The sequence below is a fragment of the Urocampus carinirostris genome, chromosome 11 (genome assembly GCF_059441175.1).
Source record: "Urocampus carinirostris isolate Australia breed hairy pipefish chromosome 11, RoL_Ucar_1.0, whole genome shotgun sequence".
In the NCBI taxonomy this organism is placed as follows: domain Eukaryota; kingdom Metazoa; phylum Chordata; class Actinopteri; order Syngnathiformes; family Syngnathidae; genus Urocampus; species Urocampus carinirostris.
In genome coordinates, this window is record NC_142359.1 from 23,403,313 (window position 1) to 23,429,058 (window position 25,746).

General features: G+C 39.0%; 1 protein-coding gene across 7 annotated transcripts in view; it reads left to right on the forward strand.

Moving 5' to 3' along the window:
* The window catches only part of celf2 (cugbp, Elav-like family member 2), a 225,462-nt gene that overhangs the window by 59,650 nt on the left and 140,066 nt on the right, over positions 1 to 25,746 (forward strand). Inside the window, exon 1 of one of the 7 annotated variants that reach the window (XM_088348363.1) lies at positions 24,918 to 25,466. The exons of the other annotated variants lie outside the window; for them this stretch is intronic. Coding sequence (XP_088204489.1) covers positions 25,390 to 25,466 — 77 coding nt within the window. The 5' untranslated portion in view covers positions 24,918 to 25,389. Of the gene's footprint in view, positions 1 to 24,917; positions 25,467 to 25,746 lie in introns of those variants that run through there. 7 annotated transcript variants of the gene reach the window in all.

The following is a 25,746-nucleotide window of genomic DNA, read 5'->3' on the forward strand; positions in this document are numbered from 1 at the left end:
TGTTATATCATAACTGTTATTATTAATATTATTACTATTGTTGTTATTATCATTGGTGTACTTAATAGGGAAGATGAAGGGGTAGCGAAAATAAGCATCTGCTTCTTACTATCCCTTTTTCGAACATGTTATGTAACATTATTTTGTTGTTGAGTTATTGTTTTTGTTCTGTTTTTATTTTAATGTTCGAAATAAAGTTTTCATTCATTCATTCATTTATTTTGGGTTGGGCTCGGGCCAGGCTTGGGTTTAAGATATTAACTCTAGTAGGGATGTATGATAGCATCGTTTTCAGGTACCGAAGGTAGAAGCCAGTACCAAAATCACTGTAAATTCGGTGAACAGAGTGCACCTGATTAAAAGCTGTATGTTCAAATTTAAAAATGGAACTCAATGTTATCATTATTCAAGCCTTACCATATTTTAAGCCACAAGCTTAAACTTAAAAAAAAAAAAAATAGTTCAAGTCAATTTCTTTAGTCTTTTGATCATTTAAAATTGTGTACACCGTCTAGAAATGTTTATACAGGAATTAAAAAAATAAAAAAATCTCATCTCGTTCCTTTCATTTTTATCGGTCACTGATAGAAGACAACTGAATCATCGTTGACCAATATTGTTGCAGTATTCTACGCAGTCTGTGAGTAAATAAATGGTGATTTGTGTTTGTAAAGTATATTATTGCGTAAACAGGGGAATTGCATTCGGGGATCAGTTTGCTCAGGTTGATATTGAGGGACTGTTGATGATGTGTTAAGGCTAAATGGACACTTAAAATCAAAGTTACTGTAACTTTAAATAAAGGTACACAAAAAAAAATACAGCACAATCAATTTTTGCCTGTAGTAGTTTGCATGCTCAAACCGGAATGAGCTGTTGCTGGCGATAAGCGGTCTCGAGCGGTCTTTAGCGGTGGGTTTTGGGACTACTAGGATATTGATTTTCTGTTGTATGCGGAGCATTCTTCCTGTATTGAAATTCTCGTGTTTAGAGTCGCTTGTATGAAGAAGTACCATTGTAATTGCCCAGTATCGATAATTTGGATATTGGGTAATTAGCATTCAATTCTCTTTTCTATTTTGGTTTCTTTGCTTTCATTTTTTTGGGGATCATTTAGTATTAAAAATTGAGCTTTGAATGGTGTCCATATTTGGGCAGCCACAGTAGTTCATGTTTTTTTACTTTTGCGTAAAAACTTTTTAGAAATTTGGTGCAGATCTCGTTGAGTTCTTCACATCTTGCTACAGTTTTTTTTCCAGTTTTTTTTTGTAAAGCAGTATCATCATCCGTCCTAATCATCTGTGATCTGGCCGCCATTCCTAGCTTTGCATGACCTCCAGTAGAGATTGCGCAACGTGCAAACGAGTTAGTTAGAAGCCGGCGGTGGGCGTTTGTCTTCAGCAGTATGCCATTTATCCATGGAGGCAGGAAAAGAACACCTGCATTTTATATATCCCGGTAAGGGTCAGATCTTTTAGCTGACCTTCCGGCCCACGCTCGCCGGCCGTGGCTTGTTTACCGCACCGTAATGACATCGTCAGGCCACAGCACGCCAGTGTTTATCGCACAATAGACGAACGGTGGCATAATGGGAAGGCGAATTTGAGTTCCCGCCTACTTAGCGTGCGTGAGGGAGATAACATGAATTCTTCATATCTCAGTTTGATTGCAGAATCTTGTATCTAATGCAATTTTTATTCCGCCCCACACTTCCCTGGGCCCCTTTCTTCCAAAGTGCCGAGTCAAGCATTTTCTGGCGTGCGGCACGGGAAAGTCTAAATAATTCAGCTGTGTTTTGGTGCTTTTTCCTGCATGTGTACCGGCAACCAGAAGAATGGGAATGAGGACGTAGAAAGAGGGGAAGCACGCGGGGATTTTTTTTTTTTGTTTCGTTTCGTGAATGGGTTGAACGTGAGCAGAATGGGGAGCGGGCATGTGACGGATGGGAGGATGCACGGGTAGCTGATGCGACTGGAGACGAGCGCACTTGTGTGTATTTATTTGCTGCTATTCTACAAATTATTTTCTCTTTTTTTGTCATTTCTATACTTTGCATGCATGTCATTCTAACAATATTTCACAAATAAAAAAGTGCAAAAAATATTTAAAAAAAAAAGCAAAAATATGTAAGGATGTCTTTTTAAACACGAAACATACATGAGAATATGAACATGACAAAACATGAGATACTTGTGTAACACACATCTTGTTTTTTTATCCAAAAATTGATTTTTTTTTTTTTTAACTTTATTCACATTAACACAGTCATTGAGTGTTATCTTTCGAAAACCAATGTGTTCTGGGTGCAAACTTGTGGAGAAGCCTGGCTCAGAGGTTTAGAAATTTCCTAATCTGCAAACTTGTATCTGAATGATTATTTCTGTTATTTATTCTTACAAGCAAGTGTTTTTTTTACTGAGGTATAAATGTTTGCACTTTTCTGTTCTGCTGATGAATGGTTGGTTGGTTGGTCGGTTGGTTAGTTGGTTGGATCCCTTAACCTCAAGGTTTGTGGGGACACCGTTTCCTGTGGTGTATCTTAGGCAAGTAAATCCTGGTGGCGCCCATGCTGATGAATACAACTACAATATGCAAAAGGAAATTTTGACACCCTATTGAACCAGTGTTAAAACAATACAACGTTGTCCTAAAATTTCAAACACTTCATTTTCATGTTGGGGGCTTAGTCATCTTTGGACCAAAAGAGGTTGCACGTTTGATAACCGGCTACTCCCAGTTAAATATCGAATTGTCCTTGGGCAAGACACGGAACGGCTAGGTAAATAAGCAGGTAGTGACTGACTCCGCTATCAGTGTGTGAGTGTGTGTGTGAATGAGTAAATTGTTAAGTTTATAGGAAAGCACTCTGGAGGTCCTCAATGACTGATAAAGCTTTATAAATGCAGTCCATTTACCATTTACCATCTCCAAAAACCTCATATAAAACCCATCTTAGTGGTTAAAAAAATGTTTATTTTTTTGTTTTTCTATATCTGGGTTTTACAGGGTTAAAAAAGGTATTTTAATATGATTTTGTATACTTGAATGTATGTGGAACAAGGTAATCCAAGCAGAACAATTCAATTAACTTTGACCTAATGGGTTATACCAAATAAAATAATTTAGTAAAGACCTCTTTTAATTTTAAAGTGGAAAGCTTTGATTCAAACCATTCATCATTGTAACACCCCTTTATGGAGTCCTGGATTTACAATCAAGTTCCATTCCTGCACCGGCAGTTTAACCCAAATTTTATTTGTAAGTCATATTTCATCGTTAGTCGTGATTTACATGAAATTATTTGTATAAAAGAAAAAAAAATGTAATTAGGTTGCGCTGGAGGGATTCGTGGAACTGTGATTATAAATGCCTTTTCGTATGTCGTCTAGCTCAGTAGTGGTCCAGTGAATACACAATGGATTTGGGCTCATCATCATCCATGCATCCATTTACTGCAACCCTTGACCTCACTAGGCTTTTTGGAACGCGGCCTCTGCGGAAAATAAGTGATTACTGTGCAGGAAAAACTGACATTTTAATTTGTATCCTCTAATTCATTGTCAAACTAGTATAAATTGTAAATAAATCCAAGATTGACAAAAGCAACTAATGGTGTTTTTTATTTATTTTAATGAACAATAATTTGAAAGACTGAGTTCTTTGACTCACAAGCGGAGTCTCAGAAAGGTTGAATTCCACATTATCAAGGTTTTCACTCCAGCAGACTGAAGCTTTCCTAACCTGTCAACTTCCACTTTGCTGCCAGATTCACCTTTGCCTTCGCCCCCTACCCAGTCACTCACAGCGTGTTCCCACCAGGTAGAAAATCCTTTGATCCCGTTCAAGCCCAGGCACCGAAATGCATCGGCGGCCGGTCGCCATGTTGCCATGACAATAGCTCCCTTCCACTTTTAGCCAGACCACCACCCACCTCAACCCCTACCGCGGTAAGCCAGCGGGCAGTGACCTTTCCCTGTCGGAGCGCGTTAGTGAGTGCGAAAAGGGAAGCCTAGTGTGAGCGAGCAACAACAAATGGCCGCTTTAGCGCTGCACTATATGGCACACCGGATTATAAAGCGCACCCCCAAAATATAGTATATTGTAAAGTCTAAAGGACATACCGATGTCAGACCGCGTGTTCACTTCCAGGACCAGATGGAGTATTCAGACTTTGGAAAAATAGGACCAGAGACAAGCAATGCAGTTGAGGACATTTATTACAAAGTTTCAAATAAAGACAAAATAGGAGTGCTCTCTGGTCCAGTCGAGAGGAAGCGCCTTCCCACCAATATTGGCCAGCAGTGCGCTCCCTCCAAAAAGCATCGAAATCTATTAACCACAGTTTAAATAGGAAAGGGGTGTGGATTTGCAAAAGGGAACTTGTAACTAAACAGGCAAAGAAAGGAACTCATATCTTATTCAAAAGCCTTTTGTTAAAAATTGTCGCAGCTGTATTTTGAAGGTTGTATAAGATAAAGGCCGACTCATCTAAAGACTATTGCTAAGAGAGTACTGATATGAAAGGATGGAGCAAGTAAATACTTCATTTAAATATGTGGATGAACATAAGAGCATTTATAACTACTAAATGAGTAATGTTATTATTGAAGTAATGCTATGATGATTAAATAATAAACTTAATACAGCTGTAAAACCTATGGTGAAAACATTCTCAGTGGGCTATTTCAATAATCTAACATTTGTCGTACAGTTTTTATTATATTAGGCCTACTAAACTATAAGGCACAGGGAATTAAAACTACAGTCAGTTACCACATTCAGGTGTGTACATTAATCCATTGCTTTATTGCAGTTTACCTATTGTGGTTTTCCTATTTTGCAGATTTCCATCATTCATCGTGTTCTGCATTCTGATTGGCTAAACAGAGGAAGATGCTTTTTATTGCAATAAGATTGTAACCGCCAAACTTTCTCCAGAGCCGCATACAAGTCTTTGGCGCTCCCAAGTGGCTCCGTAGCACTTTTTCAAAAAATAATTCATAATGGAAAAATATATGCTTCCTGTAGGACAGAACTAAAGGGTAAATGCAATTTTCCATAACGTTCACATGATGACGGCAAAGTATCATGCAAAGTAAAGTAGATCGAGTCCTTAATCCATAACGTGCAATAAAACAGCAAGATTATTTTTTAAATTATAATAATAATTAAATTGAGTTAATGATTAAAGTTATTTGTTAAAATTGTATTTAAAGTACAGTACTTTTATTTGTTAAACAAGTACATAACCTGCAAATTGGGTTTGTTCTTGAGTAATAAATAAATACACAATAACCAATGGTGTCTACTTCAAGTTTAAACTATCTTAGGGCACTTTTGGAATTCAACTCTCACGAAAAACGACAAATTACTGTACAACCGTTGTTGATTTTATACACTTACAGTCAATAATAGCGCAAAGATTGATCAGTTGAAAAATGTCATTGACCAAGATTGGCAAAAAATATATGCAATTGGAATCAAATCTGGAGGGCCACAATGAAAGTGCCGGCAATTAACCACTAGACCACGAGTGATACAGGTGACCTTTACAAAGACATTTGATTTTATCTCATTATCAGACTATTTTTATTCACTGTGCCAGAGACGAATGTTAGACAATAGAGAAAATGGAATGTCGCCCAGAAATATATCAATAAACGCCAAAAAGGAGGGAAAAAACTCTTTCATCTGTCTGATGATGAATTGGATTTTGCGTTTATTTATAACTTTCAGGACGACTTTCCATTTTCTCCATTCTCTAACATTAGTTTCTGGGACAGTGAGTAAAAATAGTTTTATAATGTGATAAGATTGAATGCCTTGTTGTATTTCATTAGTATCACTGTTGATCAAGTGTATGAGTGTGGCTCTCACTGCTGCGACTGGGGTTTGATTCTGATTGCATACAATGTTATGCTAATTTGGTTATTCAATTGATCAATAAATGCACACATATGGTAGTATATCGTAACTGTACTGTAAAATACTGTGTGCCTTTCTGATCCGCCGTATTTTGCGGTATATAATGCGCACCAGGTGCACTTTATATTTCTGGCCAATTTGGGGTATTTAGGTTCCCCTTTGAGGCAGGGCAGCTGGGGGGTTAGCGCGCAGCCCCACGGTGCGGATGTTCAGGGTTTAAGTCCAGCTACTGCAGCCTCCCGTGTGGAGTTTGCATGTTCTGCGTGCCTGCGTGGGTTACCTTAGGGCACTCCGGTTTCGTCCTAGATTCCCAAAAACATGCATGTCAGGTTAATTGGCCGGTCCATATTGTCCCTAGGTGTGAATGAGCGAGTGTCTCTGTGTGCCCTGCGTCTGGCCGGCAATCAGTACAGGGTCTCCCCTGCCCACTGCCCAAAAGATGGCTGGGATGGGCTCCAACACCCATGCAAACCTACTGAGGATAAGCGGTACAGATAATGGATGGATGGATGGAGGTGCTCCCTATAATCTGGACAATATGTTAACAGACCGATACATCAACTATGTGTGTCAGTAACTTTATTTTTGTTTAGGAGTCAAAACAAATTTGGTCCGCATTGTTGTTCTCCTTCATGGCAAATATAGAGTCAAAATAGACTAGTTGGCCCCGCACTGCCAAACGTTCTAATGACGCCAGATCTCAAAATGCACTAATGAAGCTGTGTCTTCTTCCTGGCTCAGCAAAACATGCATAAATCATAATAAACATCAACATGAAATTTTAATTACATGCCCGTAATTGCAGTTTCTCATTGGCCGATACGCCCGGTTGAGGGCAACCATCGACCAGGTGTGTGCTGAGTCGACTAGGGAAGCTTTTCCAACATCACTCACATACAGCACATTCTGAATGAAGTGCAATAAATCACTTTGGCGAAATGTTTGTTTTAATAGCATACCTCTAGGTGGTAGCAGACCACATGTTTTTTTCTTTAGTTTATAAATAATGAAATATTCAAACACATTTTAATCATTGCACCAAACTTACAAAATACATCTACCAACGTGACCCTATATCATCACTTGACCACACCCCTAAAGTGACAGCGTTTTATTTGACCACTAGATGTCACCGTATATTGTAGTGCAACCAAAACCGAGTGCTTAAAAAGTACAAAGAAGAAAGACTACAGCTGGTGTCTGCAATCTGGTGTCCATGGGCACCAGGTAATGCCCTAAGAGCACCTGAGTCACCCGTAGACTGGTTCTGAAAATAGCTCACCAGTGATGGGTCGGAGTGATTTTCTCGAAAAATTTGATTTTCATCTAGCGTGAGAAATCTTCGACATGATCAATTTCTTTAGAAAAATAGTTGAATGTGCTTATTTCAAACATATTTATAATAATCACAACCTGGTAATAACATTGTTATTACATTGTAACAACATGGTCATGACGCAGGTTGCTAGTTTAGAAAGGCATTTCAAACTAATAGCCCTTTGCGCTAATCCATCCATCCATCCTTCCATCCATCCATTATCTGCTGCGCTTATCTTCAGTAGGGTCGCGGGGTGTTGGAGCCCAATCCCAGCTATCTTGGAGCAGTGAGCAGGGAACACCCTGAACTGGTTACCAGCCAGTCGCAGGACACACAGAGACAGACAACCATTCCCTCTCTCATTTGCAGCCTGGGACAATGACCCGGCTAGTTAACCTGACATGCAAGGAGGAAACCGGAGTGGCCGGAGGAAACCTACACAGGCACGGGGAGAACATGCAAACTCCACACGGCAAAGCTGCAGTAGCTGGACTCGAACCCTGAACTTCTGCACCGTTAGGCTGCGCGCTAACTACGCATCTGCCGTGCCACCCCATTTGCGCTAATCAGTAACAAAAAATAACGCTTTTAGGCTAAACATGGTTGGAGACCCCTAAACTATGCGGACTTAAAGTGACCAAAACGCATAGTTTACTTCTCATTTTTTTGCCCAGCCTTTTTGAGGTTGTTGGATAGCAGCAAGATGGCAGACAACTACTTCAGCTCCCTGTCAGGCTCATGTTATGTAATGTAAATGCTAATTTTTAGACCTACAAGTATTTTTAAAATGGTATTTTTGCTTATTATTTGAGTCAATAAGTTTTTAATAAAGATGTTCTACAAGTAGCTGGCACAAAATAAAACACACCTTTAACTTTAAAAGCAAAAACCCAAAAGGCAATGAATCAATAGCCATAGTTCATCCATGCTTTTTTTCACAACATTATCTCTTAATAAGTACTGTAACCCCTGGTGAAATAAATTTACACTCAAGCGCTGGTTCGTAATTGCCTTTTTGTGTCACAACACGGCAGTATGTAATTTACGAGACAAGCTGTGGACTGATTCAGTGATGTTCCTCATTCTAGTTCAAAATAGATTTGCCAGAAATGTCTTGGACACGAGATACATTTTTGCGAGCATCACCACCAAAAACAAATAAATAAATTAATTAATTAAATCCACCATGAAGTCAAATTTGTGAATCAAAACCCCACAGAAGAATAGGAAAAGTTGTATTTACATTTCTCGGGAGTCCCAATCAACACAACATGAAAATTCTTAATACTTCGTGCATCCGTTCCATGCTATTGCAATGAAATGTTATTTCGCAAGCAAAGCGCCTTGTTTTATAAAAAGTATTGTTTAGATATTGGAGGTATCACATCCTTTCACAAAGTTCTGTTTGTCTCAGAGCTTTTCTTGAAAACAAGTATTTTCAAAAATTTTAGCAATGTTCCACTGGTATTTACTAAACAATCATGAAAGCCAGAAACATACTTTTTTCTAATGAAAGATGAGGGTTCAAGCTTTCTTTTAACATGTCCTATGCCTATTTAACAAAAAAAACGAAATTTTCTTTGGGCCTTCAAAAATTTGTCGTTATGGCAAAAATTGGGTGGCACCGGCTGGCATTGAATGCGCCTTTATCAACACCAAACATCATTAGTTTGCAGTACCTATTTACAGAAGTTGGTAAAGAAGAAGTAATGTTACTGGGAATCTAACAGGCCTATAAACATAACAGCGCTAGTCGGGCTGCCACAAGGAATTACTTCAGCGCGGTGGACCAGCGGGAACAAATGCGGGCGGTGGCGTGCGGTCCTTCTCATGTGGGGCAGTCACGGGGAGCTAAAGGAGCAACTTTTCCAAGTTGTCTGTAGAAGTTGTTTGTGTAAGAAGGGGCTGAAGTTGACGTAAAGTTTTCTTGCCCTTTTAACAAAGTGCAGTTGTTATTAAAGGAAATGTGATTTGTGTCCTCATTGGATTAGAAAGGATCTTTACTGTACTTGATATTAGCCTATTTTAGATCTTTTAGTGGTTTTTGTCTACTAATTTCCTCAGAGTATCACTCTACATCCACGACCAGTGATGCTAAAGAACTGTTGACATTTTTCTTGTCCCAATCTTGCTCAAGTCAGGATTTTAACACTAGAAGAACCACAACCAAGCCAATTTGCTTTCCAACAAAGAATGCCCAAAAGACAGCCAACTGACTGGATCAGTTTCACTATTGATCTGCAAAACAAGCAAATTCTGGTGTGAACAACACAACTCAGTAGTGATTCTCCACAGGCTAATTTTTGTAGTATTACTCTAGTTATATGTTGTGGCATTTTTGTAGTATTTCCGAAGTCTGATTTGTTTAGTATTTCTAAAGTCTGATTTTTGTAGTATTTGTGTTGTATTTTTTTAGTATTACTGTACTTTTATTTTATAGTATTTTTTTCAGTATATATACAGTGTTTTTTAGTATTTCCATAGAGTATTGTAGTGGTACTTTTATAGTTTTTCTGTCGTAATATTTCTGTAGCAGTATTTTTGTGGTATTTCTGTTGTAATATTTTTGTAGCAGTATGTTTGTATTACAGTACTACTGTACTGTTTTTTTGTAGATTTACCTCTAGTTATGTTTGTGGCATTTTTGTAGCATTTCTGAAGTCTGATTTTTGTAATATTTCTGTGGTATTCTTTTAGTATTACTGTACTTTTGTTTTATAATATTTTTTAGTATATATACAGTGTTTTTGTAGTATTTCCATAGGATATTGTAGTGGTACTTTTATAGTATTTCTGTCCTAATATTTCTGTAGCAGTATTTTTGTGGTATTTCTGTTGTAATATTTCTGTAGCAGTATTTTTTGTATTATAGTACTACTTTAGCGTATTTTTTGTAGAATTACTCTAGTTATGTTTGTGGCATTTTTGTAGCATTTCTGAATTCTGATGTTTGTAATATTTCTTAGTGATATTACTGTACTTTTTTGTAGTATTTTTTCGTATGTATAGTTTTTTTGTAGTATTTCCATAGTATATTTTTGAAATATGATTGTAATTGTACTCTTGTAGTATTTCTGTCGTAATAATTCTCTAGCGGTATTTTTGTGGTATTTCTGTCGTAATATTTCTGTAGCAGTATGTTTGTATTATAGTACTACTGCAGTGTTTTTTGTAGAACTACTCTAGTTATGTTCGTGGGATTTTTGTAGCATTTCTAAAGTGTGATGTTTGTAATATTTATGTGGTATTCTTTTAGCATTACTTTACTTTTGTGTAGTATTTTGTAGTATGTATAGTGTTGTTGTGGGATTTCCATGAGATATTTTTGAAACATGAATGTAGTTGTACTTTTGTAGTATTTCAGTCATAAAAATTCTGTAAGATTCCTGTTGTAATATCTATGTAGCAGTATTTTTGTATTATAGTATTACTGCAGTGTTTAGTATTTTCGTTTAGGTATTTTGAAGTATCTATGTGGTATTTCTTTAATATTTTTAGTATTACTGTTGTTGGATTTCTGTAGTTTTTCCTGTTGTAATATTTCTGGGATATTATATTTCTATCATAGTATGATTGTATTTTTGTAGAATTTCTATGGTATTTTTTTCTTACTAGAATTAAGACAAAATACTATAGTAGGTCCCTTCTTTGAAGCATTAAATTTGATATTTAGTTTTGGAGTAATTTTGTAGTAATTTTTTTAGTATTTTGGGAGTATTTTTGCCAACTGACTTTTCATGCATCTATCAACACCACACCCACCACAATCCATTTGAACAACTCTGCCTTACTGCATTAACAAAACAATAGTGACAAGATGGGCCGTCGTGTTGTTACTTTTGAGTAACACGGCCTTTTGGCTGTCCGATGGCCATTCCAGACCTTCTAGTGTTAAATCAGTCTGCTTTTGGTCTTAAGCTAGCCCTTATTCTGTTGGTTCCTTTTGCCTGTCTTTGTCATCTCCAGAATACTTAATCGGGTCTCATCTCATCTCATCTCATTAGCTGCACCGCTTAACCTCAGTAGGGTCGCAGGGGTGCTGGAGCCCATCCCAGGAATCATCGGGCAGTGGGCAGGGGACACCCTAAACTGGTTGCCAGCCAATCGCAGGGCACACAGGGACAGACAACTCGCTCGCTCATTCACACCTAGGGACAATTTGGACCAGCCAATCCACCTGAAATGCATGTCTTTGGAATGTGGGAGGAAACTGGAGTGCCCGGAGGAAACCCACACAAGCACGGTGAGAACATACAAACTCCGCACAGTAAGTCTAGTAGCTGGATTTGAACCCACACAGGAGTTCAGGTTGAATAAATGTTGATATTTTTTTTTCTTACTCTAGTCAGCATCTTAAATCAGGTTGGTCTTGGTCTTAAACCAGCTCTTATCCTCGATTTTCCTTTTTGTCCTTTCCTCCTTATCTTTCAGGACCCTTAGTCAGTTCTTAATTTTGAACTGGTCTCTCTTGGACTTTTTATAGCCCTTTTTTCCCCTTCTAAGTACCGCAAAATTTAAAATTTGTCTAAAACTGTTTTAATACCTATTCAACTGGCAGCTTATTTTTGATTCAACATATTGGAAAGTCTTTTGTAGCATCTTTTGGAGTTTTCTTCTCCAAGTGCTCTAGGCCTCTACAATGCCGCTTTGCCCTTTAGCTCATTTGCATTTCTCATATTATTCCGCCTACACGTGAATGAATATGTATCATTTGTATTCTTTTCTTCCTGTCAGCCACTCAAACCCTTTTCAACCTTTCAATGGTGAGAAAGAGAAAACTGATTTGTGTCCGCCGCCTGGCGGTAAAGTGAATTAATCGTGCGGATATTGGGGATTTCCTCGCTGTTCCGCAAAGGCTGGATTCATTCGTGGTTGTTTTTTAACGAACACCTTTTTTTGTTTGTTCTTAACTACTCTGAGTTCCCTTAAAAAAAATAAAGAAATCATTCTTCCATTGTAATTCGTGGCAAAAAAAGCGTAAGGAAATATAAAAGCCAAGAAGACTGTGGGATTTAAGGACAGATGCACCCAACCACGCGAAGTAGGATTTGACATTTTCCCAGCCAACCGACTGAGGCAGCATTTGTGTACTGGTTATTTATTTTATATCCCTACTTTGGCTTTTGTCTGCTCTCATTTGAGATGATGGCGGAATCAAAGAGAAAAAAACATTCCTCACTTTCTTTCTATCTTAAACACCACCAGTCCTGTTTTTTAGGTCTCATGACAGGTGTTCCAGTAATGGACCAAATATTCTTGCTCTTGTTTTTGTGTTCATCAAATGTGTCATTTTTCTTGGTTTTGGTCTTGAAATTTGTCATTTTATGGAGATTTGATATGTCTAGATTGTTTTGGTTGGTCTTTAATGCGGAATGGTTTTATTTATTTTTCTTCATGGTCCTTGATCGAGTTTGTTTCCCGTCTTAGTTTGTCTTCTTGAGTTTGACTTACTCTGAGTTTTATTTTATTATTGGGCTTGTTTTAAGCTTGGTCTTTTCTTAGTTTTGTCATATTTTTCTTAGCCTGGGTCTTGCTTTTTTTCTTGTCTTATCTCGATTTGATATGGTCTTGATCTCAGGCTTGTCCATACTCATGTCTTTCTTTCAATATTTTTTACCCCATGTTGTTCTTTGTTTTTTTTATGGCATAATTTGAGTCTGGTCAGACCTAAAACGTGTTGTGCTTATTTCATTTTGGTCTTAAGACCTTACGAAAGGAGGCAGAACTTTCATCAATGTTTTACCAGCCACCTTCACCTTTCTGGTCTTCTTTTTTTTTTTTTTCTTGAAGGGAAAATTAAGAAAACCACGAAAAAACCGCGCCTGACCTCTTTCTCAAAAAGTCCCGAAAGGCATTTTCCATCAACGGAATCCCCTGCTGTGACATCAGGATGAGACCATGTTGGATACAGAGTGTCAAGCTGGGTGTCCTTAAACAAATCCTAATGATGTTTGAGACTTCTAATTTAGCGTGGGCGCAACGTGTTGCCACACGGAGAGCTGGCCGATAAAATGTCTTCCGGAAGACTTTCCACTTTGATATGCCACCCGAGTTTAACTTAAACATGGATGGGCGCCATCAGGCTGTACTTGCCCAAGAAACGCTACAGAAAAGGGTGCCCCTATGACCATAGTGGTTAAGGGATCCCCGCAAACCATGTGGAGGAATGCTTACTTGCAGGAGCCTGACACGGATTCTGTAGTAACGCAATTGTCCAGAGATGGCAGTAAAAAAGCGTAACCTCCTTTATATGTGTTCTGATCATTTCAAATTCTGTATGCTGTATAATAATATTTGTATGGGATTTATTTTCAAATATACTGCTAAGTACATGTACATTTGATACAGGGAGCAACTGGCTGAGGTTGACAGGTATGCAATAGAAAATTTTGAAAGAGGTTGTGTGGTTGCATCGATAGCGGTCTTTTACGTACAGTGCACATGTTTACAGTGCACATAATGTTGGTTTTATTTTTACGTTTTGGCGGTAAAAGCTTGTTCTTGTCTTGGTCTTTATCTCAATTATGGGTGGCAGTGGCTCCGTTTTACAAGATTTGATTTGTAGCCCATTTAGTAAGCTTTATGACCCTTTTTTACAGCCAAAATATGGAAATTACGGACTAGTGTTTGGACGATAGGGATCATTTCCTGCCCACTAGCCCGCCCTGGCCCGCCTCTCGTGTCCGTCTAATGGCCTGGATGAAGGTTTTTTTTCTTTTTTTTTACTACTCCGTTGACACGCTTGTTGATTTAGCCCCACAACCCCCTCACTCACTCTTAAAATATGGCCTCCCTCAAGTCTTTTTGCTCAAGCAACCGTTGCGGAAAACGACAACACAATAACACGCCTGCCCCATCTCAGCATAAATCCTCAACCCTACTACCAACAAATGGGGGTGCGCACCAAGTCCCCGCGACAAAGATTTAATCTGCCCGAACACCTTTTCAATCATCGGGTGTCAGCGAGACACGACTGGAATACAATGCATGGCCACACTTGAGGTTTGGGGGGGACGCTAAGGGGGTTGGGATCAATACAAGCAATCATATAGATCGTGATTAATGACATTGGTGTGCGGCATCTGTAGGTTCATTTTGCTTGGAGGTAGGCAATTGTGGCTATTTTCTATGTCATATAATTTTGTCCAAGGGCTTTCCTATTTTATTTGCCCCCGGTTGGCACTAGTTGACCACGTGTTGTTTGGCCAGCTAGCCTGGTGTTAGCACAGGTTTTCCGTGTTCCTTGGTGTGTTTATTCCTGGCAAGCTTTACATTTGGGGCCATACCGTTGCTGCTTTTTGTCGCTGGTACCTGGTTAGTGTGGCTGTTCACTGTGTGTTTTTGTTTTTCATTTTTCCGCCGAAGCTGAGGCTGCCTTTCTTTGATTGGTCCCGGTTAGCCACCGTTGACAATTCTCCACGTGTTTATTCTTACAGTTTGCCCCTTTTTGGCCGTTCGCTTTTTCTTGTACCATTACTGCATCCACCAGCGACACAACGGCTTGGCATTCCCCAAAAATCTACCATACCATTGCTCAATACCCTCATAACCTGACTAATTAACACATAAAACTCTTGGTGACTGGCTTGCTAGGGTGCTGGTGTTCCTTCCAATGATGTCACAGCTCAGTATGACAAGGAAAAGACATGTGGTTTTATTTATTTATTTTTTTTCGGATTATCTTGAAAAATAATTAGAATATACCGATAGGATATATATTATGCAAAAAACATGTACTCTTTCCTTACATTTTTGCATCTTTAAGAATTAGGGAATACCTTAAAATGGCAAAATGGTAATTTATACAAGTAAAATGGGTGTACTAAATTAATATGTGCAATTAGTTGCAAGTATGATACAATTGACACTATGAATTAATTACAAGACACCACATATGCATACATTACAGTTTATAATTATAATAATCCCCATATAAAAATTTTGCAGTCATATTTCAGAGATGCAAATGAAGAGGTATACTATGGATACTAATATAAAGCACACGATCCTTTGTTCATATGCATAATATTGATTATTAGATGCATATGGAAAATAAATAACGTGTTTTGGAATTTGCTGGCTTGCTGCTTGTGTACGTGTTTGTGTGTCTATAAGTGTGTCGTTGTTGTGGTCGGCATCCCCACAGGATCAGTGAAGCTGCGCCGGTTTCAAATGAAAATAAATGAGAGGCAGTGACCGCCTCTGCCTGGGTCCCACTTTAATGAGGAAAAGGATCAGCGAGGCGGGGGAGACTGATTCGTTGGGGGGAGAAATTGGAAAGTGCGCCAGAGATCGGTGAGAGTTGGCGACGTCCGAGGAGCAGCGGGGCGGCGGCATGGTGATGAATGGAGGGGCTCTCCAAAACGGGCCATGGCGGCCAATTACAGTTAGGGAGCGCTCTGATGCGCCCCAGGTGGAAAAGTCAACCCCTACCCCACCGTCCAACATTTGCATGGAGAGGGGCAATCACTCGGCTTTCAGGAGGAGCTCGGGGGGCCTCATTGTGACCCGTGTCGGGACGGAACGCTCCATTATGTGCTCCATTTGCCTTGATGGAACGGGTCCAGGCGGCATGGCGGAGAAGGGGTTTGCATGTCTGCCTCGCAGTTATGGGTTTGATTACCCATCCTGTCTGCATCATAATTCATTTGTTATGTTTACATGCACGGAATAGTAAGATTTCTGGACTTCAAGCCGCTCCTTTTTTGCTACATTTTAAAATCTGCGGCTTTAAATACTGTGCGGCTGGTTGTTGGGTTATTACCCATAGCAGTACCAAGGAAAACCGCAAGCTGCTCTTTTTCAAAATGCTTGCGATTTAAATACAAAACATTTAGTCTGGAAACATCATGACGCCCTTCGAGAGAAATCCGTCCATGTTTCTGCCAACATTCTTAATATAATACATAGCAGGAGCAAAATGGGACAGCTGTCAGTATTTTATTCAATATTTACAATGTACTCAAAGTAGTCAATTTTTTTCACCCGCAAATCAAGTCCTCATTTTCTGCTTTCAAAATGAACAGTGGTGAAAGTAATATATACTTCTCTTTCTGCAGAATCACCATCAATGTCAGGTCAAGTTTCTTTAATCTTTAGGGAACGATAACATGCAAATGCAATATATTCCATTACTGCAGAAACCACTAATGACAACAACACAAAAGACACGTCTGTGATGCAATCTGGCACTGTTACGGCTCACATTTTACGCGATGCAGACCTCATTCGCGTTTGTTCTTAGCGCAGTAGCAATTATGGGCTTGTTTTGTAATTGTCATCTTGAATGGTATAATTATCCAAAAACAGATTATGTAAACAACTCAGAACTGAAAACAATGCAGTTAAGCGTCAGGTGTGTGGGAGCATGGTGCAGTTGGTGTTTTGAAGCCAAATTCCCCATGCAGTTGGAGCGAGTTCAAGGCCTGGCTTATGCATGATACATTATACATGAATTAGCTTTTAATGGCTGTTTAATCCTGCATCGGGGCGGCTGTAGCTCAGGAGGTAGAGCCCTCGTCTTGAGATCACAGGATCCCAGTTCGAATCCCGGCTCGTCCGTGTTACATGTTGAAGTATCCTTGGGTAAGACACTGAACCCCTAATACCCCCAATAAGCAGGTTAGCGTCTTACATGGCTGCAATACAAGGCCGCTATTGGGAAATGTGGAGCACATTGTAAAGCGCTTTGGGAAGTCATTGACTTGAAAAGCGCTATATAAATGCAGATCATTTCATTTTCATTTCATTTCATTGCATCTTAAAATCTGGCTGATACAAATACAAAATTTAGTTTTGTTCTTAAATTTGAGCGTGAGACATTTAATTTAACGCAATCAGTTCATATAAGTAGTGACACAAGACCTGACATCCAGGTCTATTATACTATGTTGTCAGGTGGGAATATTCCAAAATAGTGGAGCAAGGGTGCCTAATGAGTTCAGAATTTACCAAAGATATTTATTTACGGTAACGCACAGTTCTAAGGTCTTCGGACCCTCCTGTGGTGTTCAATTCCAGCTACCGGACTTCCTGTGCGGAGTTTGTATGTTCTCCCCGTGCTTGCATGGGTTTCCTCCGGGCACTCCGGTTTCCTCCAACATTCCAAAGACATGCATTTCAGGTGGATTGGCCGGTCCAAATCGTCCCTAGGTGTAAATGAGCGAGCGAGTTGTCTGTCCCTGTATGCCCTGCGATTGGCTGGCAACCAGTTCAGGATGTCCCCTGCCCACTGCCCGATGATTCCTGGGATGGGCTCCAGCACCCCCGCGACCCTACTGAGGATAAGCGGTGCAGCTAATGAGATGAGAGATGAGACATACTCTTGTTCAATTTGTTGTTAGCATGTCTTAGCTTAGCTTAGCATTTATCTGTGCGGTTGGCAAGCTAACAGGACTTTGTTGTACTTTATTTTTAGTTTTACAGCGACCTTCTAAGGGTAATGGTTTAGGCCATTGTCCGAATAAACAGCAACTAAAAGAAAAATAAGTCTGGTTGTTTGGCACATCACTCACTAGCTGTCCAGCTGCAGAAAAGTTCGGACTGAGGACAGTACTCACATGCTAAATGCAGAATTGTTAGCATTGAACAAAACCAAACATGCCAAAGAATCCCCTGACCATGAACATCCATGTTTTATCGTCGCCTGTTCAGGTGTCCACTCACTGTTAGACGGGTCAGTGAGCATTTTCTGTTTCCATTAGTGAGCGGGCCGCAGGGACGAGTCGGCAGTTGAAGATCGGTCAGCTCGCCGTGCATGAGCGTTAGCAGATGCTAGCGCTTCCGTTTTTGCTCAAACGCAGCTGCTTGCCACAATTAATTATGGATGAACGGCTCATGAAATATTCATGTGAGAAACGATACCCACAATCCTTGGCGAGGATTTTGGCTTTGATTCTTGCAACTTGCTCGTAATCGTTAACAGGTCAGAAAAACAAGGGCGTTACCCGTGAGATTTGTTGTTGTTGTGGAATTTACTCTTTATCCTTCTCCGGAAAACTCAACACAGAGACAGTTCTACATCTGTGTGTGACACTGAGACAAATAGTCGTTTTTGTGATTAATCAGCTGTTCCGATCATTTTTGTAGGATGTCGATTTCTCTGAAAATTAGATTACAGTAATCCATCGCGTGGAGTGCATTTAAAAAAGACCTGCGGTAGTCCAAAATCCACAGAGTAGGAACATTTACACTGTATTTATTTATTCATCAAATACTCTTTTATACATTTAAACTGAATAACAAACACTATTTACGGACTGAAGCATTTGTTTAATAAATAAAAGATCTGTACTTTATTTACATTTTTATTCTTTTTTAAATAACCTCTGTACTGTCAAATTGCGGTTTTAAACATAACATTGCTGCTATATTGCAGTATTAATTGCCAACATTGCTGAAAAGCATTATAGGACACTATCGACTTTTTTGCTTCAGATGATATATTGTCCCAGTCATGTGGACGTTATCAGAAAACTAAAATTTGCTGTTAAAAACCTATTCTTATCCTTTGGCATGTTGAGAAGTCCAACTTTGTTGGCGACAGAAAGCATTTCCTCACCCTTTTGTGATTTTGTCGGTCCAAAGCATTTTGCTGACATGATTGTCATGGTTGCCCATTGCCCTCACCTGTGCTCGCTCGTTTGGCGTCAGCTTCTGCTCATTGCCTGATTGGTTCCCATCCTGTTTAAACTCAACACTTCCATTCACTCCTTGCCAGTCCGTCAGCGAACCTCCGCACATGCAAGGCAAGCACTATTTGACTCTGGGTCCTGTCTGTCCCGTCCTTATCTGTATCCTGCTCGTCTGCCCCTGGCTTCCCGATCGTCTCCGGCTACCTAACTTGTTTCCTTCCTTCAACCGTGCTCTGATCTCGCGCCCCGGCTAATCGACCCGTTTTTACCCACCGACCACGCTCTGATGTCCCGTCCCGGCAACTCAACTCGTTTCCGCCTTCCGACCACGCTCCGATCCCTTGAGCTCCCTGCTCCTCCTGCCCAGCGATCGCCGGATCGACGCTTGCTTTCCCGGACCTGACTTCTCAGCTTCCGCTATGAAGTTTGTTGTGAAACGTTACGCGTTTGGGTCTACCATCTGTTCTAGTTCGGACAATGATGGGTTTTATGGAAACTTGAAATTTAAAACGATTACCCCTTCTGACGAGCTGTTACTACATTTTCAACTTAGACCGCGACCTAATTGGCACAAAGGCAGACATAGGAAAGGAGGGGCGGGGGATCTGTTTAGCCAATCAGGATGCAGAGCACAATGTATGATGAAAATTTGTGATATCGCATAAAGTAAATCGCTGTATTTACTTATTAAAGGTGAAGTACACTTTATTTATTACATTCGCTCAATAATATTTAGCATGCGGCCTACAAGTCTAGTATACTTATTAATATTTGTGTTTCTCTGCAAAATCTCCCCTTTTCATCCGTCACTGGTGTTGATTTATTTTTCTTGGCAGCCATTTTAGCAGATATATTTTTCACACTCTGGCCTTTGTCAATGTTGTTATTCAGAGCAGGGATTGAACCTTTTGCCTTTATTGGCTTTTGAGATTGTATATTTGTCGTTGGTTTGCCGAGATCATATTCGCTCCAAGCTCAACACAATAATCTATTTTTAAAGAATTCTTCCGGAAAATAATCAATCCTTCTATTAAACTCTGAGGTTTGGCCTCTCGTTTACTGCTTTCGCTACCGCCATTATTTCCCAAGACGGGCCTGGAATCTCACTGAGGAGTAATGCGGAGAAGCGCTAATAATTGGAATCTGCGTCCCCTTCCTCACGCTCCAAATGTTGTGTGGATTTTTGTGCTATTACACAATACTGTTCACCCACAAAAACGTCTTGGCAGAGTTAACAGTGTATATGAATTAAACACATTCCTTGCTACGCCTACTTATCCATACTTGTCAACCGAAGCACTTTCTTTGCCTTATTAATGATTGTAACTCCCCTTATTAAGCAATAATAAACCTTACAAACGCAACGTGGCACCAGTGGTGAGCGATCAGGGCCTGAAAGGCCTTCTCTGCTGACGTAAAAAACATCTCAATCATGTTATGTAAATATATATTGTCCATTAAAACGTATTAAATAATTCAAACTAGTATGTCATCTTCCTTTAATTGCTTTACCCTTGGTTGTGCTGCTTTCAAATGTCTGCTTTCATATTTTAGCATTTAAGCAATCACATTTCGCCATTACTTGTTGCCAGGCTCAGAAATCTGCTCGGAGGCCATCAAAAACAATTTTGAAGCCCCTCTACCATAAAAAAGTCTTCGATAACGCTATTGGTTTAGCCAATCAGATATAGGGTTGAGAGTCTCCTGGGAGGTCTTGGCAAACGTCAGCAGGGGGGCGCTTAAACACCAAGGTCTAAAATCTATTATTTTACTAAATTACAATAGCATGTCTTTCTCTTTCTACAGTAAACTTTTAACACATTTAAAATTTTAATGTTTTTTTAAAGCAACTTTAATGTCAGGAAAACAGAAAACACACAACAAAATGTCGATCAATTATGTTGACTTTTCATTGCGATAACAAAAAAAACTAGGGAATATAAGAAAAAATGTTACATTTCTTATATAAAACACAGTATCCCTGAAAAACACAGGAAACATAAAATAATTACAGATGTATTAAAAAGGAAAAATATTAAAACATTTTAACCTTATTTATAATCAACAAATTTATAATCAACAACACAGAATCCTTGAAAAACAATACATGCATATTGACCAAACACAAGAGAAAATAAAGCGCCTGAAAGGAAACCCGCTCTTGATGGGTGAGTCGGCTCCTGTCATTCCTTTTCGAGCGAGTTTGTTTGTGAACAGACCATCGCTAAAAGCCATGACTGAAGGCCTATAATACAAAAATTGTTATACCGCATAGAGGATTTGAAATGATTAAAAACCGTTTAAAATATGGGGGGAAACATAAGTTGACAGGTATGCTCATCCTTCTCCCGACCTGTATCGATTTCCACTGGGACACATGCTCACCAACACTACAGTTTTATGCCTTAAACTATTCCTTGTCACCCCTTTGAAATGCCTACCAGTTTTATTTAAATGTATGTTTGTTTGTTTTCTTCAAACAATGTCTGAAACTCATGACAAAAAGTTACCGGAAACAAGGACAGACAACTCTGAAAAGTGGCCCAGCCATAAAGTTGCCTGCCCCATTTTTCAAAACTTAAAACACAATAATACAACTAATCGCAAAAAAAAAAACGTTGTTGCAAAGTATTAAGGATTGATAATCAGAATATATAACAGAAAAACACTTTAATATTAAGCTTATTATAAATTTACTTATAACATTCATTGCATGTATATGCTTGTATTTCCATCTGCCATCAGCATGTACCTGTATTTATTCATCTTCATTCATGCAATGTTTGTGTTGCGTCATCTGCTACAAGCCACGTGAACTCCTCTTTCCACAATGCTTTTAATGTACGTTGACGTTTTGTAGCGTCATAAATTTTGTCAACTTCTTTTGAACTTTTCTTCTGGGGCTGAGGTTTTGGCTTGATTCCTTACCTTTTATCCATTTTTCTTGTGTTCTCTGTGCGTCTACTTTGGAAAATGATATGCAAGTGCACGACCTTATAACGCTCGGGAAAGTCCGGAAGCAGGAAGTTATTCGATGCAGGCTTCTGATTGGCTGCCAAGTATGCAAATTGCCAAAGAAACCGAAATTCCGAAACTTCCAAACCGGACGGAGATTTCGAAATCGGAATAAAGCAAACGTTTGATTTGAAAAAAAAACTTTTGGTTTTTTTTTTTTTTGTTTGTTTTTTTCGAAAACATTGTCGGCCACCCGGCCAGAGAATTTTTGTAAGTTGTACGCCCGACGTAAAAGATCCACGCCCCGGGCAGACGATATTTCAGACACTGCTTCAAATTTAAACAACAATTTTCTTTACTTGAAAACAGTAATTAAATGTATGGCTGATTTATTTTGAAGCAAAACTGTCCTTCTGTGTAAATTTAGCGCTCTAATGATCACATTAGCTTCCCGTTTTGGTAAAAGTTGGCCACTCCTGGTTTTAAACAAGCACATTGAGTCTTATTTTTCTGATATTTTTGCAAATTGTGTTCCGCGAATAAAAATAGAGTGCGCAATCAAATCTTTACCATTTTAATGTCAAAACGTTGGCATGCATGGGTATGTCACTTCAAGTCAAGTCAAGTCAAGTCAAGTCATTTTTATTTGTATAGCCCTTAATCACAAAGAGTCTCAAAGGGCTGCACAGGTTATTGCACAGACTATTATTTCAGACTATTATTACACCATCCCCTGATCTGGAACCAACATGTAAATGCATTCCCCGCCACGCCTCCTCATCTTGTTCCTGACCCACATCGTCTTCCGCAGGGACAGGTTTTTTTTTTACTACCGGCAAAGAAGTGGGACAACGATGAAGTCGTTCAAGAGTGCAAGTGAGACGGAGACAATGAAGGGAGGCAAGGGAAGACATTTTATAAATTATTATGTGAGTCGCAACTGACCTTGACCGATTGCCAAGAAGAGTCCGAACCGCTAAGCACACACTCGAATGGACAAACAGAGCAAGCTAAAGTCGAACTTACCAACAGCAGATACGCTCCCCACTAAGACACTGTGCCAAGAAAGCGATGGCGGAAGTGCCGGTTTGATGTGCAATTCAATGAAGTCACATTGAATGCACTTAATACAGAGCATGGGGTTGGGCAAAGTATGGCCTGCGGGCCGTATTCGGCCTGGGAGCCGTTTTCGTCCGGCCCACTGAACCAAGATCGTAAAAAAATATAATGACAATATATATAATAGTAAATAAAGTACTCCTAATAAAAATGTTTTTGGTTGCCAGCTTTGTCACTTTGCCTTGCTACTGCAGAAATCCTACACAGAAATACTACAAAATACTACAAAAAGCAGGGACATAATACATTTTTTTTGCTTTAATACTGAAAATACAAAAATAATACAGAATTACCTAAAAAAATACCACTACAATAATACTATAATACAAAATACTACTACAGAAATATTTCAACAGCGATACCACAAAAGTACAACTACAGTAATACCACACAAATAATAAAAAAAAATATGACAATAAAAATATTATAGAAATCCCCCGAAAAACATTATACAAGAATACCACTATGGAAATACTTCAAAAACACTACTACAGAATCAGTACAAAAATAACATTATAGAAATATTATGAAATGAAGTGAAAGGAAATTATCTGCATTTTTATAGCGCTTTTCAAGTCAATGAAGACTTCCCTATAAGAAAAATTATACAAATATACCACTACAGTAATAGTACAAAATCAATTTAAAAGTACTACTACATAAATACTACAGGAATACTAAAAAATATGATGTAAATACTTCTAAAACGTTGATTTGGGAATAACACAAAACACAAAAAAATACTAAAGATATACAAAAAATACCTCTACAGAAATACTACGAAAATACTACTACAGTAACACAATTTAACAAAAACACTCCAATAGAAATATTACGACAGAAATACAACAAAAATACAACAGAAATACTACAAAATACTACTATGGAAATACTTAAAAATACTACTACAAAAATATGATAAATATACTCCTACTGTAATACCACAATACAAAAATACTAATACAGAAATATTAAGACAGAAACACTACAAAAATAGACCCACAGTAATTCTGCAGAAATACTACAAAAATGCTACTATGCACATACTTAAAAGTACTACGATTAAGAGTACTAAAAAACACACGGAAACACTACAGTACAGTAATACTTCAGAAATCTTACAAACAAATAAAAAACACACAACTTTAGTAATATGACAAAACTAAACATTAACTGCTGAAAACAGGGCCTTAATATGTATATATGTTTAATGTTGAGTGTCTCAAAACCAAAACTTATCCGTTCAAATACAACTGCATACCTGTCAACCTCCACGGCTCCATGCCCTTACAAACTGTCATATTTTCCCGTACAAAATACAAAATAATCGTACACCATATTTATTTTTTTCGGAATCATGCGTAAGGGGAAATCCCCAGGCAGCATACACATGCAATTGACACATTTGCGTTTTTCCGTACAGATTTCCTTGTACGTCGTACTCGTCTTAAAATGCATAAAAAAGCGTACTTTGTATGGCAAAACCGTACAGGTTGACATGTATGCAACTGTAAAATGCAATATTACGTGATGGTGTCTGCACATAATGTACTGTATATTATATTCAGGATTGGGTAGGGTTACTTTAACTTGATTACTTTCAATTACTTTTAGATTACTCCAATACCAAATATGCTAATAAAAGACAAAAGAAACTAAATATGAATACAATTATGACTCACAACACGTGATAAGCTTTCTCTCCTGGCTTTGATCTCTTTGATCTCCTGCAAAACTAACATAAAATGCGACAGAAACAAAATGAAAATAAGTCCAAACAGCTTGCCAACATCATTTTTGCCGTTCCATGTATTCTGTTACTCCCCAAGCCTGCACAAAATGTAGTATTTTTATTCATATTTAGTTTCTTTTGTCTTTTATTAGCATATTTTATTTGGTATTGGAGTAATCCAAAAGTAATTGAAAGTAATCAAGTTAAAGTAACCCTACCCAACCCTGATTTCATTTTCATATAAAAAGATGGGATAAGTCTCCAGGACCGTCCCGTGACTCCAAAAGTTAGCCCACTTCTAAATGAGAGCAGCCTTTTGCGCATGCACGCGCGGAGAAGGAATGAGGTTGTGGGTGGGGGAATCTCTGAGCACTTGAAGAGCATCTCCTAAGCCCCGCCCCCAAGCACTCCGCACCTTGTTCTCCACGCGAGCGGACACCCGTGCGCGCGTGCTCGCTGTTCATGAAAGAAGGCGAACAAATTAGTGGGAGCGCTTTGAGAGAATCTCAAAATTACTCACAATTGAAATACTTTACGCACTTATCGGAAAGAAGAGGAAAATGTGATGCGCCATTGCGTTGGAGAGTCTTCCGTGGGGAGGACGCCCGCCTGTCAATCAGCCTGCATCTGCTGCCCCTGTTCCCTTTCCCACAGCATCCCGTCCCGACCCCTCCCCAAAAGTCCTCCTCATCCTCTTTGAAGCGACCATGACTTCTTCGTACAATATGGACTTTCTTCCTGACATGATGGTGGAGAGTCGGCTGCTCGTGCCTGCCGACCGAATGTGAGTTTTGCGCTTCGCTTTTAGACTCGTTCATTTGTGTATTGCGCGTTATTGAGGCGGGGTTGGTGGATTTTTGGGAGGGGGCTTTCGGATAATAATATAATGCCATTAATGTCTGCATAATCGCATTGCGCAAGTCAAACTTGGTCCCACACGAGTGTTTTTCTAACACTTGATACATCGGTGTATTTTTTTCTTTTCTTTTTCTTTGCTTGGGGGGGCGATGTGGGGTTTTTCTACCCCCCCACTGAAATATTTCTTCTTTCCATACCCTAACTCC